The sequence below is a fragment of the Nannospalax galili genome, unplaced genomic scaffold (assembly GCF_000622305.1).
Source record: "Nannospalax galili isolate Female #2095 unplaced genomic scaffold, S.galili_v1.0 scaffold1677, whole genome shotgun sequence".
NCBI classification, from domain to species: Eukaryota; Metazoa; Chordata; class Mammalia; order Rodentia; family Spalacidae; genus Nannospalax; species Nannospalax galili.
The window spans coordinates 656,831-670,084 of record NW_008339464.1 but is presented as its reverse complement, the minus strand read 5'-3'; the positions used below and the strand labels follow the sequence as shown (position 1 = coordinate 670,084).

Genomic DNA, 13,254 nt, shown 5'->3' with positions numbered 1-13,254 from the left:
ACCCCCATGTCAGCTCACAACTGTCTGTAACTCCAGTTTCAAGGGATCCAGTTCCCTTTTCTGGCCTCCACAGGCAGTGCATACACATGGTGTACATGCATACACACAGGCAAACCTCATACATACGAAATAAATACAAATAAAAGATCCACAATAGATATTAGTTCTCATCCTGGGGCTTGTGAGGGTCTATGATCACTACACTGGATATATTTCTGGAGAAGTAATTTGCGACATTCTGATCTTCCAGTGTTCTTAACCAGGGCCACTGAGAGAGGAGGGCAAGGAGGAAGAAAGGAGATGTCTTCCCTTTGCTGGTGCCGGTAGCTCTTCCTCCACTTGGAATTTTCGAAGCCTTTAAGCAGTTAGAGTTTTGGTCTTATGCGATCTACTACTGCCGAAATCACTGCGCCTGCAGCCTTTGCCCCTTCCATCAGGGCATGTTCTACCTGCAAAACACACCAGTTCACAGCACAGTCGGTACCAATCACAGGCTGACTCCCTCCCCTGCTTCTACCCCACCACCCCGCTCAGGACCAAGCCTTCCTGGAGTCTTTTCCCAGAGAAACACATCAACGCTCTCCTACTTTCCCCAAATCCCTAAAGCTTCAAGAGACACAGAGAAGTAGGACAGCTGAAGATGGACCCGCACGGCAGGGCAGGTCCCCCTTTCCCTGGGAAAGCACTGAGCTTCTGGCCTTTCTCCTTCCCCAGAGCCACTCAGCACAGAGTCTTCCTCCAGACTGGTCCTTCTTGGCCAAGAATCTGTACAAAAGCTGTGCTACGGCCACTGAGGCCCTCATTCAACAAACAGGGAGTCTGAGAGTCAGGAAAGGACACTCACTTGGCCATAACTAAATAGGAATCGGTATTCACACGGAAAGCTTGAATTCATGACCTCATGACTCCTGGGCCTAGAGGCCTTCAGAGGGCCCCCTATCACGTCCCCTCCATCTTTGAGGTCTTCACACTTCTATTAGAGCTCGCTAAGCTTCTAACACAAAGCCTCACAAGAACAGAGCACAGGCAAGCAGAGGATGCAGAGTTCAGCCGAGGGAGATGCAGAAAGCAAAGGCGATAGGAGGGAGGCTGCTGCTCACCGAGTGGTGAAGAACAACAAGGAACCAACAGAGAGACTGATGCCACGCTGTTCCGGGAAGATAAAAATCACAGAGGAGGGGGAAGCAGAAGAAACACACTCCACCTTTAATCCTTGATTTTTTTCATGCATTTCATGTGTTAATATTTCCATGTATTATACAGGGGATGATACATAGCCCCTCTGCTCATGCTTAGAAAGGATCAACGATTAACAAGAGCAGCTTAAATTATTACAGATATTTAAGTTTCAAGGCCTTTTCACATGTACTGTATGTACCACGTTTCATTTATCAGGCAGTGGAGGATCACAGAGCCAAATGCAGTATGAGTCAGGCATGGAATGTGACAGGAGCTGGTAGGTGACACATCTATCCCTCTGCACACACACACACACACACACACACACACACACACACACACACAGAGCCATCACTTGGCCCTGCAGAGGATCGGTATACAGGAATGCTAGCCTGAGGACCTGCTCTACTGATTGAAGCTGAAAATCCCAATCCTTTTATGTAAAATTCCATTTTGGGTGTTGTTGTTGTTGTTGTTGTTGTTGTTCAGACAAGGTCTCCCCTGCAGCCCCAACTGGCCAGGAACTCTTTGAAGGCCAGACTGGCCTGGAACTCACAGCCATCTGCCTGCCTCTGCCTCCTGAGTGCTGGGATCAAAAGTGTGTACCACCACACCCAGCTCTTGCTGACATTTCTAAATTTAAAAGAATATAGGAATTGCCAGGCATAACAGTGCATGCTTTTAATCCCAGCACTCAGGAGGTAGAAGCAGGTGGATCTCTGTCAGTTCCAGGCCAGCCTGGTCTATATAGTGAGCTCCAGGCTAGCTGGGGCTACAGGGAGACCCTGTCTCAAAAAGACCAAAAAAAGAATCAGCAAGCAACTCAAAGTTCAAAATAATAATATATAGCCAAGATATGGCCCACAGACCACTAACTAGTTCCCAGTCTGAACAAAGGATCTACTCTGACCCATCCCCATTTTTCAAAGGGTGGAAGAATCTCAGAAACTGAGGCAATGAACAAGGAGGTCATCCCAGCCAGTGGCTGAGCTGAGACTCCAACGGATGGTCTTCCTGTTAGCATAGTGCTTCTATCTGTTCTGTGGGGGAACAGAGGTGACAGTGACTCCAGACCACCGCAGTCCTGTAGGAGCAGAGGGCCCCATGAACACAGCGAACGGTATCATGAAACTAGAGGCTGCCGTTCTGCTCATGGATGAACTGACAGAGCCCAGCAAAGCGACATGAGGAGCCACCTTCAGAGCACAGGGGAACACACCTGCTGGCTCCTGGACACGCCATATCTGAGGTCATTGACAAAGTGCTCACAGTTCCCTTCAATCAGGCTGTACTGGACTATCTGGTTGATCATGTTTTTTGTGCGCTGGATGATCTTGTCCACAGGCAGGGGCAAGTAAGTCCCATCCAGCTTGTTGTTAATCTTCCAGGAACATCCGTGCAGCACATCCTCCAGACGGCTGTACTTGACAACGGCATGGTTGCTGAAGATGGAAGCGATGCTGCCGACCACAGATTCCTCACCTGGAGAACAAAGACACACAGTGAAGAGCCACCTGAGCAGAGGGGAAGGATACACCCGGTCCGCCTCAGACCTTTGTAAGCCACTTCCTATGAGGTCCTGCTGCCCCGTCAATAAAGGGCATGGTGGAGGGGGTGGATTAAATGTGCCACAGAGGAACACTGTCCCAGGAGAGCTTTGGGGGTTTAGGGAAAGGGAAGCACATATCTGTTGGTGCACATGTACATGTCTCTGTGTACACATATATGGAGATCAGAGGTCAATGTCAAGTATATTCTTTAATCGCTTTCTGCCTCATTTTTGAGACATGATCTCTCACTGAGCCTAGAGCTCACCAATAGGCCACAGGCTTTCCAGAGACCCAAGTGATTCCCTGTCTCTGCCTCCCCAGTGCTGGGATTACAGAGATGCACTGCCAAGCCCAGCATTTTGCATGGGTGCTGGGGATCCGAACTCAGTTCCTCATGTTTGTATAGCAAGCACTTCACCAACTGAGCTGTCTCCCCAGCCACCCAAGAAATCTTTTGTCCTGAGTATTGGTATTTCTATTCTCCACCCTCAGAAGAATCTCTTACTAGTAACTCTAGAAAGACTTCATCATGTGACCCTGGACTGGTGTATTGGCCTGACCAAGTCCGAGAATTTGAGTTCTGTTTCTGAATCAGACATCACATCTCTCCACCCTCAGTGTGTCACCTCCTGGGAAAGGGTCTGTCATGTTCACAATGACAGTGGTTCCATAACACACCTCCCACTTGACCACTGCAAGGGGGTGGAATCAAGCAGTTCAGACCCTGAATGGTACTCATGCCCACCAGTGTCTACCCAGGGCCCTTGTCTTTCACTGTTAATCAAATACAGGGATTTTCATTAAGGCTTTGTTTAAAAATAAGGCTTTACCCCTTTGAAAATAAAAGAAACAGGAGCTAGAGAGATGGCTCAGTGGTTAAGAACACTGGCTGCTCTTGCAGAAGACCCGGGTTTCAATCTCGGCACCCACATGGCAACTAACAACTTTCCATAACTATAGTTCCAGGGGATCCAACAGCCTCTTCTGTCCTCTGTGGGCATTGTATGACATGGATGCACTTACCTACATGCAGGCAATACACACATACACATAAAAATAATAAATAAAATATTTTTTTAAAAAAGAAAATAAAAAAAACATTTGAAAACTGCTATATTCTCAACCTCAATTCTTAGAAGACACAGAAACTCCAAGAGGGTCAGAAAGTTGCCCAAGGCCACCTGAGTGGTCATGAAAAAACCAATATGTGGAGCTGGAGAGATGGCTCCACAGTTAAGAGCACTGGCTGCTCTTGTAGAAGACCTGGGTTTGAATCCCAGCACCCACATGGCCTCTAACAACCACCCAAAACTCCAGTTCCAGGGGATCTGATTCCCTCTTCTGTCCTCTGGGGACAGTTGATGTCTGGGGACATTGCACGGCACAGGAGCACATACACACATGTAGGCAATCCACTCATATACATAAGTTAAAAAAGAATAAATCTAAAAAGAATTTCTAAAGGAAAGACAGACATGCCAGGCAAGACAGTGCATATCTTTAATCCTAGCACTTGGGAGGCAGAGACAGGAGGATCTCTGTGAATTCAAGGCCAGCTTGGTCTCCTAGAGAGTTCCAGGCTATCTGAGGCTACAGGGAAACCCTGTCTCAAAAAGATTTTTAAAAATTAAAAACAAAAACAAAAACCAGCCACAAGAGATGTTTTGAATGCTCTCATCAAAAACAAATAATAGCATGGCTGGAGGGAGGGGGAGCCTCACTGGATAAAAGCATTTACCACAAAAACATGAGGACCAGAGTTCAAGTCCTTAGAACCCACATAAAAGCTGGTCAGGAATGGTGGCCACCTGTAATCCCAGCACTTGGGAGGCAGACAGGGGAATCCCAGGGCCTTCTGCGTAGCTCCGCTACATAAACTTGCTGAGCTCTAGGTTCAGTGAGAGACGCCGCCTCAGTACATAAAATACAGAGAGCAGTGGAGGAATAAAGCATCAACTGCAGGCCTCCACACACGCGCACATGTGCACCCAAACATACTCATGCACCAACACACATGCAAACATACACACACATACATACACCACAAGTACATGCACATGCAAAAAAGGAAATGCTAAATCTTAGAAGGCATGGATATGCTAATTGCCTGTACATCATCACCACACAGTATAAACATGTATCGGAACATGACACTGTACCCCACAAATATCTACCATTGTTGTGTAAATTAAAAACAAAACTTTCTTGGGGCTGGAGAGTTGGCTCAGAAGTTAAGACCACTTACTGCTCTTCCAGAGAACCCAGGTTTGATTCCCAGCACCCACATGGTGGCTAATAACCATCCACAACTGCAGTTCTAGGGGCTCCAATACCCTCTTCTGACCTCTCCAGGGCATTTCACACACACGGTGCACTTACATACATGCAGGCAAAACACTCATACACATAAAGGAAAAATAATAAATGCATGTTATTTTTTTAAATTTCTTAAAAGATTATTTTTCTTGGGGCTGGAGGGATGGCTCAGCAGTTAAGAACACTGGCTGTTCTTGCAGAAGACCAGGGTTCGAATCCCAGCACCCACATGGCAGCTGATAACTGTCCGTAACTCCAGTTCCAGGGACCCTGACAGCCTCTTCTATCCTCCACGGGTATTGCATGACACAGGTGCACTTACCTACATGCAAGTAATACACTCATAGACATAAGATAAAAATAATATAAATTTTTTTTAAAGATTATCTTTCTGCTACAGCCCCATGGATACGCAAGCAACGTGTTCTCATTCTAGGATGTCCAAGGGCACAATGTGTTCTTTATTCTCTTCTTACATATTCAAGGACAGTCTGCTGATTTTACAACAGCTAACTGGCCTAACTAACAGCTCTGTTTTGCCCCTGCAATGGTCACAGAGGGAAGCGTGTCATGGAACCAATGTGACGATGAACAGGAGCAGAGACGCAGAATTCAGTTTTACAGGAAGATCTGATGGGGGAGCGGATAACTACTACCATCCCTCCAGTTCTACAAGTGGGACACTCCTGGACAAAGGCTGCAAAGAAGAGGTGGAGGTAAGTTTTGAACATCTTTGACTAGACTCCCGGACAGGAAAAAGAAACAGGAAGTGGACACGGGAAGTGGAAGGGGCTGAGAAGAGATGGGAAAGGGTCCTCATCTGCAGGAAGGTCCTGGAAAGGTAGGAGATGGGACAAGAGAGAGAATGCGGGGGTCAGAGCTGAAAACCAGCTGTGGCCAAAGACCTTTGCAGTGCCCTTCTGTGATTCCGTTTTAAACCAGCAAGAGCTACCCAGGTAACAAAATTCAAAAGGCTTCTGAGTGGGACGCCCCTCCCCCATCCTCCAGCCCCATCCTCAGGGTCCAGGCTCCTGAGGCGATCACTGTGAGCAATGGTTCTGGACATTGAATTTTCATTGTCTCACACTCTGCACTGATTGTCCTCTGTCATCACAACCTGGTCCCCCTTCAAGTCAACACTTCACTTTAGCAAGTCACAAGTTTAATCTCAGTCTTGTGTTAACGCTGCCTGGAGAAATAAAATGAGGTTCCTGTGAACATTCGGGGTGAGGCAGCCTGGAGTCCACTGGAAGAAGGAGCCTTCCACCTTTGGACAGGAAAATGCCAAAGGTGATCAGGAAGCTGGAAGCAGCATTTGGGGACAACAGGAAACAAGTGACATATAACCATCTTCCCCTCCCTGGTGTCTTCAGAAATATGAGGAAGGAGGCTGAATGTTGGCAGTGAAAGCAAAGGTTGAAGGGGATTTGGTGGGACATGCCACACTCCTGTAACTCAGTGCCGGACCCCCAATATTTACTGGTGTACTGAGATCAAGCTCTAACCCAGCAAATAAAGGTCCAGGAACATTTTCTTGCTAAAGGACAGTGGCTCAGGGTCACCGTCATTGGCTATTCTCCTGTCTACTCTGGGAACTTCTGTACTGGCATTTCAATAACATATCCACTCTTACTTGGGGGAGCCAGGTGGACCACACAATCATCCTCCACGTAGATGGCCCAGTGTTCATAGCCAATTCGAAAAATCTCAATCAGGTCTCCAGGTCTGGGTTTTGCTTTGCTCTATGATAAGAAAACAAGAGAGGAGATAAACTATACTGCTGGAAGACTTTATTACTCCAGTAATGAGCTCTTTAACATAAAATTTCTAATCTTAGTTCTTTCTCCTGGACAGCCTCCTTGTCCTGCAAGAGTGTCCAAGGAGTGGTAATGGGAGAGGCTCTGCTTGCTCTGCCCAGGCTAGCAAGTCAGAGCCAAGAGAGTTATAAGCTACCCCACACATCCACTTGACACCCAAGTTTACAAATTTCCACAAGACTTTATCTCTCTCCAAAGTTCTAGCCCTATTTTCCTAACTGGGAAAAACCATTTGTCAGAACAAAAATTCACAGACATAGGGGCTGGAGAGATGGTTCAGTGGTTAAAGCCCTTAGTGCTTTTGTAGAGGACCTTGCCTCAGTTCCCAGCACCCTCACACCTTTTCTGGACATTTCCTACAAATAGAATCATACAACACCAGGCTCTTGTGTGTGGCTTTCACTTAGTAAGTGTCCATGTTTCCTTCACACAATAGCAGGTCTCAATATGTATTGTATGAATGCACCACATTTGGCTTAATCACTTCTGTTCTTTTTCAATATCATGTTAGCTATTCTGGGTCCTCAACATTTCCATACAAACTTTAAAATCTTTCACTCCAGCCAGGCATGGTGGCACACGCCTGTAGTCCCAGCACTTGGGAGGCAGAGACAGGCAGATCTCTGTGAGTTCAAGGCCAGCCTGGTCTACATAGTGAGTTCCAGGACAGCTGTGGCTACAGGGAGACCCTGTCTCAAAAAGACCGAAAAAAAAAAAAAAGAAAAGAAAATCTTTCACTCCACATATACAAAAAAATTATACTACTGGTATTTCTATAATTTTACTTGGTTTTTTGGACAATTTCATATATGTATAACATTCAGTCTGATTGTTATGATCCCCTCCCCCATCTCTGACCTCCCTCAGGCCTCCCCCTCCTTTTATTCCCATATTCATGACTTTTATTGTTACTGCTGTTGTTTTGTTGGGTCTCAGAAAAAGGATGATTAGTATTTTAAAAGAGATTGCATTCAGTTTATAGATTGACTTGGTAAAGATTGGCAATAAAGAATCTTCCAAACCACAAGCATAAACTCTTTTATTCAAATATTCTTTTTAAATTACTTTTTTAATATTTATTATTTTTATTTTATGTGTATGACTGAATTGCCTGCATGTAGGTAAGTGCACTTGTGTTGTGCAATGCCCACAGAGGACTGAAGAGGCTTCTGTCCGGTCACCTCAGCATGCCCCATCCGTCCTCACAGGCCACCCTGAAGTACAGCAGACTTCATGACTTTTTTCTGAGCTCCAAAACAGACCTTAAATTCATATTTCTCAATGTGTTTATGTCATTGGTCAGATTTGCAGACTCTTTAGAATAATTATCTTGGGCAATTCTTCTAACCTAATCTTTGCTTTGGGATTCCTTTGTATGGGCACAAGGCACACAGTCCTCACCACAATGCTTCATAGAATGAACTGAAAGAGACATAAGAGAGTTTCCTAAGGTTCCACAGCAAGTCAACCACAGAACCAGCTCCTAAATCAGCAACTCTCCATTCCTGACTGAAAAGGGAAATGCGGTGACCAGAGCTGGGCCACTAGAGGGCGCGCCAAACCAGCCTTGGGTTACAAAAAACAGACTCCTCTTAAGGCTTTAAAATGAATTACGTTTCTTGGATCTTAGCACCACGAAGTGAGAAGTAGCTTTAACCAGTTCTCTAAAGCCAGAAATAGAAGTGTATTGAAGACGGTGAGAGCTAAAGGCTCTGAGAACAGCAGGTGACGGCGCAAGTGCACGGGGAGGCTCAGGGGGCCGAGAGAACGAGCAGCAAGGGAAGAGCAGAGAGGACATCTTCCTCACCTTTGAAGAATGCGGGGAAGGAATGACTGACGTGATTCACATGCTAACAGGAGTATTTTGCCCACATGCCTCTGTCTTGAAAATTGGCAAAGGGATCAGAGAACAGTGTTTTTAAATGTCCATAAGGACGTTTAAATTTCAAGCATTCATTTTTTAAATTTTAACACAGGTTCAAATTTTTCATGTGCTGATGCAGGTTTAGAATTGCTTTGTAAAGTATTTTTAAATTATTTTTATTTGATGTGTATGAGTGTTTTGCCTACATGTATGTAAGTGCATCTGTGTATGCAATGTCCATGGAGGTCAAAAGAGGTCAGAGGATACCCTGGAACTGGAGTTACAGTTATTAGCCTCCATGTGGCTGCTGGGAACTGAACCTAGGTCCTCTGCAAGAGCAGCCAGAGCTCTTAAACCACTGAGCATCTCTCCAGTCCCAATTGTTTTAATTCCCTTATCCTGTTTCCCACCTCTTTAAGGTCTCTCTCTCTCTCTCTCTCTCTCTCTCTCTCTCTCTCTCTCACACACACACACACACACACATTTTCTCTCTCTCTCTCACACACACACACATTTTTCTATCTCTCCCTCTCTCTCTCTCTCTCTCTCTCACACACACACACACACTCATGCACAAACACAACCTTTTAAATCTAGGTTCCACACATGAGAGAAAGAAAGCCTGTGGGATTCATCTTGCTGAGTCTGGATTATTTCCCTTAACATAATGAATTCCAATTGCATCCATTTCTGCAAAGATTTCACTTCTCTGGATTCTGAGTCCCTCTTCCCAGCCAATGACTGTTGTCGTTTGTTTAGTGACCCACCCAGACTCCTTAGAGTGTCTTTTTTCTTCATGGATTTTTCTATTTTTTTTTTCCTTTTGCACATAAAAAAAGAGACACTTATTCAATGTAATGCATTTAAGTGATCTATATGCACTAAGCTGGGACCATTTCTATTATGTACACATGACACTGAAGCCTTTAGGCTCATCCTCACTGAAGAGGAGAAGGAAGAAGAGAAGCAGGAAGTGGGAGAGGAGGAAGAGGAGGAAGGAGGAAGGAGTAGTGAGGGAGAGAGAGAAAGAGGAGGGGAGGCCATAGCCACCATGGACATAGGATGAGCTTAAGTCTAAACACAAATGCAGAAGCTCAGTTCACTCAAACTCGGCTATTTCTGGCACTGATCAGGGTGGGGAGGGCTAAGGCAGTGGTATGGAGCAGTTTTCCTAAGCCAGTCAACAGCACCTCCCCCAGGTATGCTCATGTGCTACCTCTGAGCCAACCACTGACTCCATCTCACTGTACATGAGAGTCCTGTCCTATGACATTCCCCTTTCATCCGGACCACTGAACCAGCAGATGCTCATATCTGCTCTTTCTAGGAATGCGCAATCACCTGCTTCCCTGCCAACCAAGCAGCTACTTGCTTCCCAGGCAACCTTGTTGCTTCACTGCCACTGATGGGACAACAAGCTGGTACACACCAAAGATCCTGGTTGATGTTTCCTAGAACTGATGCCAGGACAACAGCACAGCGCATGATGATGCCAAGTCGACACCAGAAGATGAGCTAATGAAATCCCATTTCCAGTCATCAATGATGTTGGCCAACCTTTGTGACACCAGAAACAGAAGGTTTTGGAGTTGGTGGGGAGGGATCTGAGAACTTGAAGTTTTCCTGGTCTCCTCGGTGCTCTAGGCTGCAGCACTGACATGGAGAGTATAGTGAACGAAAATCAGAGTGGGGTTCACACAGACAGGAGTCACACTAAATGTTCTCCCCTGCGAACAGAGCATACTGAGCATTGATTGACTCTTGGCCTTGATTACACATGACTCAGTGGTAGAGCTTTAAAAAGTCAGAAGGGGAGACAGTGGGTTCTGACCTCCATCTGTGTAGTGGCTATGATCTCAGCAGACCTCCAGAGAGTGCCTGTTTCCAGTCTCCCTCTGGCATAGGGGTTGAGAACTCAGGAGACTGCCTGAGAGCCGCAGAAGCCTGCCTCCATACGGTGGTGAGCTTCCCCTAATTGCACCATACCCAACCCCCTAACTGGGATTGTGTGAGGCCCCTCCTAAGGCCACAGGGCAGACCTGGCTTTGGTAGGATAAGGCTGAGATCTTACCAGAAAGCCTGAGAGGGAGGGTTCTGACCGCCATCTGTGTACTGTGGTCTCAGCAGACTGCCAGAGGGTGCCTCTTTCCAGCATCACTTTGGTATAGGGGCTGAGAATACAGGTGACTGCCTGATAGCACCTGGATCCTGCCTCCACATGGCAGTGAGATTCCCTTAATTGTGCCATGGTAGTGAGCATCCCCTAATTGTGCCATACCCAACCACCTAACTGCAATTGCGTGAGTCCCCACCCAAGGTCATGGGGCAGACCTGGCTTTGGAAAAAGATAAGGCTGAGATCATAGCAGACACCCTGAGAGGGTGCATTCCAACCTCCATCTATGTAGCAGCTGTGATCTCAGCAGACCTCCAGAGAGTGCCTCTTTCTGGCCTCCCTCTGGCATAGGGACTGAGAACTCAGCAGACTGACTGAGAGTCCCCAAATCGGTGCCCCTTTAGGGAACTTCCCAAATTTTTCTCTGAGTTCCTGCTAGTAGGGGTCCAAACCTTAGAAGGAAGCCTGAGTGTACCTGACTGGAACCCGACTTGGGCTTCTTGTGGGTGCTCCTGAGTAGCTGCTCTGAAGCCATCAGCTCCCTCCAAAATAAAAACCTGAGAAAACCTGAAACTTGAACCATCCAGCTTTACAAAAACAGTAAGAAAAGGACTAAGGCACACCAATAATACAAAGACACATACTTCAACTTAATTCTTATATCAGAATCACAAACAACAAGAAATTCACATGCCAAAATCACAACAAAAGAATAATAAAATGGGAAGCCAAAAGACTATGTCCCCACCAAACTCCACCAGTCCTATAGAAGAGCTCTACAAGGAGAACGCCCTAGAGATAACCGAGGACAAAGAATTTAAAAGAACAATCATAAACATGATCAAGGAACTCAACAAATTTAAAGAACCAAATCAAAGAGCTAAAATAAGAGGGGTAAACTTCTGAATGAATTCACAAAAAAGATGGAAACATTGAAGAAAACTCAGGCAGAAATGAAAAAGGAAGTGCAAAACTCAATAAGCTGACTTGAAACAACAGGGGAAAGCCTCACCTCTAGAATGAATGAAATGGAAACAGAATATCAACACAATAAAGTTGAAGAATTGGACCACTCAAGCAAAGATTATGAAAAATTTTTAACAACACAGAAATAGAATATGCAAGAGATATGGGATACCATGAAAAGACAAAATCTACATATCATAGGCATAGAGGAAGGAGAAGAATTTAAGGTTAATGGTATTGACCAGAACTTAAACAGGATTGTAGAAGAGAATTTCCTGAAATTAAGGAAAGACATCCCCATACAAATACAGGAAGCACATAGAACACCAAATAGACAGGATCAGAAAAGAAACTCCCCACAACATATCACAGTAAAAAACTAAATGTACAACAAAGACAGAATACTGAAGTCAGCAAAAAAAAAAAAAAAAAAAAAGTCACATACAAAGGAAAGCCCATCAGAATTACAGCTGAGTTATCAATGCAAACTACGAAAGCCAGAAGAGCCTGGGCCAAGGTATTTCCAGTTCTACATGACAATGGATGCCAGCCCAGAATACTTTACCCAGCAAAAAATGTCTATAACACAAAAAGCCTGAAAGAATACATGTCCTCAAAACCATTTCAAAGAATACTTGAAGCAATACAAAGAGAAGAGAGAGAAACAACTATACCCTGGGGCAACGAAAGAAAATTAAGGTATAATTGAGGAAATGCAGAGGAATCCAACACCCTCTTCTGACCTCCACTGCATTGCATGACACGGGTGCACTTATGTACATGCAGGCAATACACTCATAAAAACAAAATAAAATTAATAACCAAAAATATAAGAAACAAAATCCATCTTTTTGCTGTCTGCAAGAAACCCATCTCACCTATAATGACAGGCACTACCTTAAGGTGAAAGGATAGAAAGAATACTCCAAGCAAATGGCACTAAGAAACAAGCAGGGATTGCAGTTCTAATATCTGACAAAATAAACTTCAAAGTAAAACTAGTGAGAAGAGATAAGGAAGGTCACTTCATTCTGATCAAAGGAACAGTTAACCAAGAAGATATTACAATCCTTAACATATACACACCAAACTCTGGTGCACCTAAATTCATAAAAAAAATACTACAGGACTTTAAGACACAGATTAACCCCAACTCGGTAAGAGTAGGGGACTTCAATACCCCACTGTCTCCATTACACAGGTCAACAGGACGAAGAATGAACAGAGAGACGTCTGAATTAAATGATACCATACATCAAAAGGACCTAACAGATATCTTTCGAATAGTCCAACAAGCACCAAATAATATACTTTTTACTCAGCACCCCGTGGAACTTTTTCAAAAATTGACCACATACTGGGCCACAAAACAAACCTCAACAAATACAAAAAAAATTGAAACAATTCCATCGGACCACAATGCAATAAAGCTCAAAATCAACTCTGG

At 44.9% G+C, this 13,254-nt stretch overlaps 1 protein-coding gene across 1 annotated transcript in view; it reads right to left on the bottom strand.

Annotated features, from left to right (window-relative positions):
• Nucleotides 1-365: 365 nt before the first annotated feature.
• Plaat5 (phospholipase A and acyltransferase 5) overlaps nucleotides 366-13,254 on the bottom strand; it is a 38,133-nt gene continuing 25,244 nt past the window's right edge. Inside the window, exons 4-6 of the mRNA XM_008834199.1 lie at nucleotides 6,679-6,787; nucleotides 2,399-2,661; nucleotides 366-449 (exon numbers count right to left, since the gene is read on the bottom strand). Coding sequence (XP_008832421.1) covers nucleotides 366-449; nucleotides 2,399-2,661; nucleotides 6,679-6,787 — 456 coding nt within the window. The remainder of the gene's footprint in view (nucleotides 450-2,398; nucleotides 2,662-6,678; nucleotides 6,788-13,254) is intronic.